Source organism: Sinocyclocheilus anshuiensis, unplaced genomic scaffold (assembly GCF_001515605.1).
Source record: "Sinocyclocheilus anshuiensis isolate Anshui unplaced genomic scaffold, SAMN03320099.WGS_v1.1 scaffold3726, whole genome shotgun sequence".
Taxonomy (NCBI): Eukaryota; Metazoa; Chordata; class Actinopteri; order Cypriniformes; family Cyprinidae; genus Sinocyclocheilus; species Sinocyclocheilus anshuiensis.
The window spans coordinates 1-309 of record NW_015554312.1 but is presented as its reverse complement, the minus strand read 5'-3'; the positions used below and the strand labels follow the sequence as shown (position 1 = coordinate 309).

Here is a 309-nt window from a genome sequence, read left to right as displayed (position 1 = left end):
CCCTCAGATTCCAGATTTTCAAATATTGTCCTATCCTAACAAACCATACATCAATGGAAAGATTATTTATTCAGCTTTATTATTTATTTATTCACATTAACAAAAATTGACCCTTATGACAGGTTTTGTGCTCCAGGGTCACATATAGACTATTCTTATTATTTAAGAAATAGAAAAAAACATTTTTAAACAGTCTTAGACGAAGTAAAGAACAGTTTTACATAACAGGTCATAACAAGTGTTTGAGCTGAAGATCTCACCTTAATCTTACAGTCCATGGAGCAGGAGAGCAGGAGATGAGCAGACACC

General features: G+C 33.3%; 1 protein-coding gene across 1 annotated transcript in view; it reads right to left on the bottom strand.

Annotated features, from left to right (window-relative positions):
• Nucleotides 1–305, bottom strand: part of LOC107671364 (pre-mRNA-processing factor 17-like) — a gene marked incomplete at its 5' end in the record, with an annotated part of 19,268 nt that extends 18,963 nt beyond the window's left edge. The window contains one exon of the mRNA XM_016464271.1: nt 261–305. Within this exon, the coding sequence (XP_016319757.1) occupies nt 261–305 (45 nt within the window). The remainder of the gene's footprint in view (nt 1–260) is intronic.
• Between the last annotated feature and the right edge of the window lie 4 nt (nt 306–309).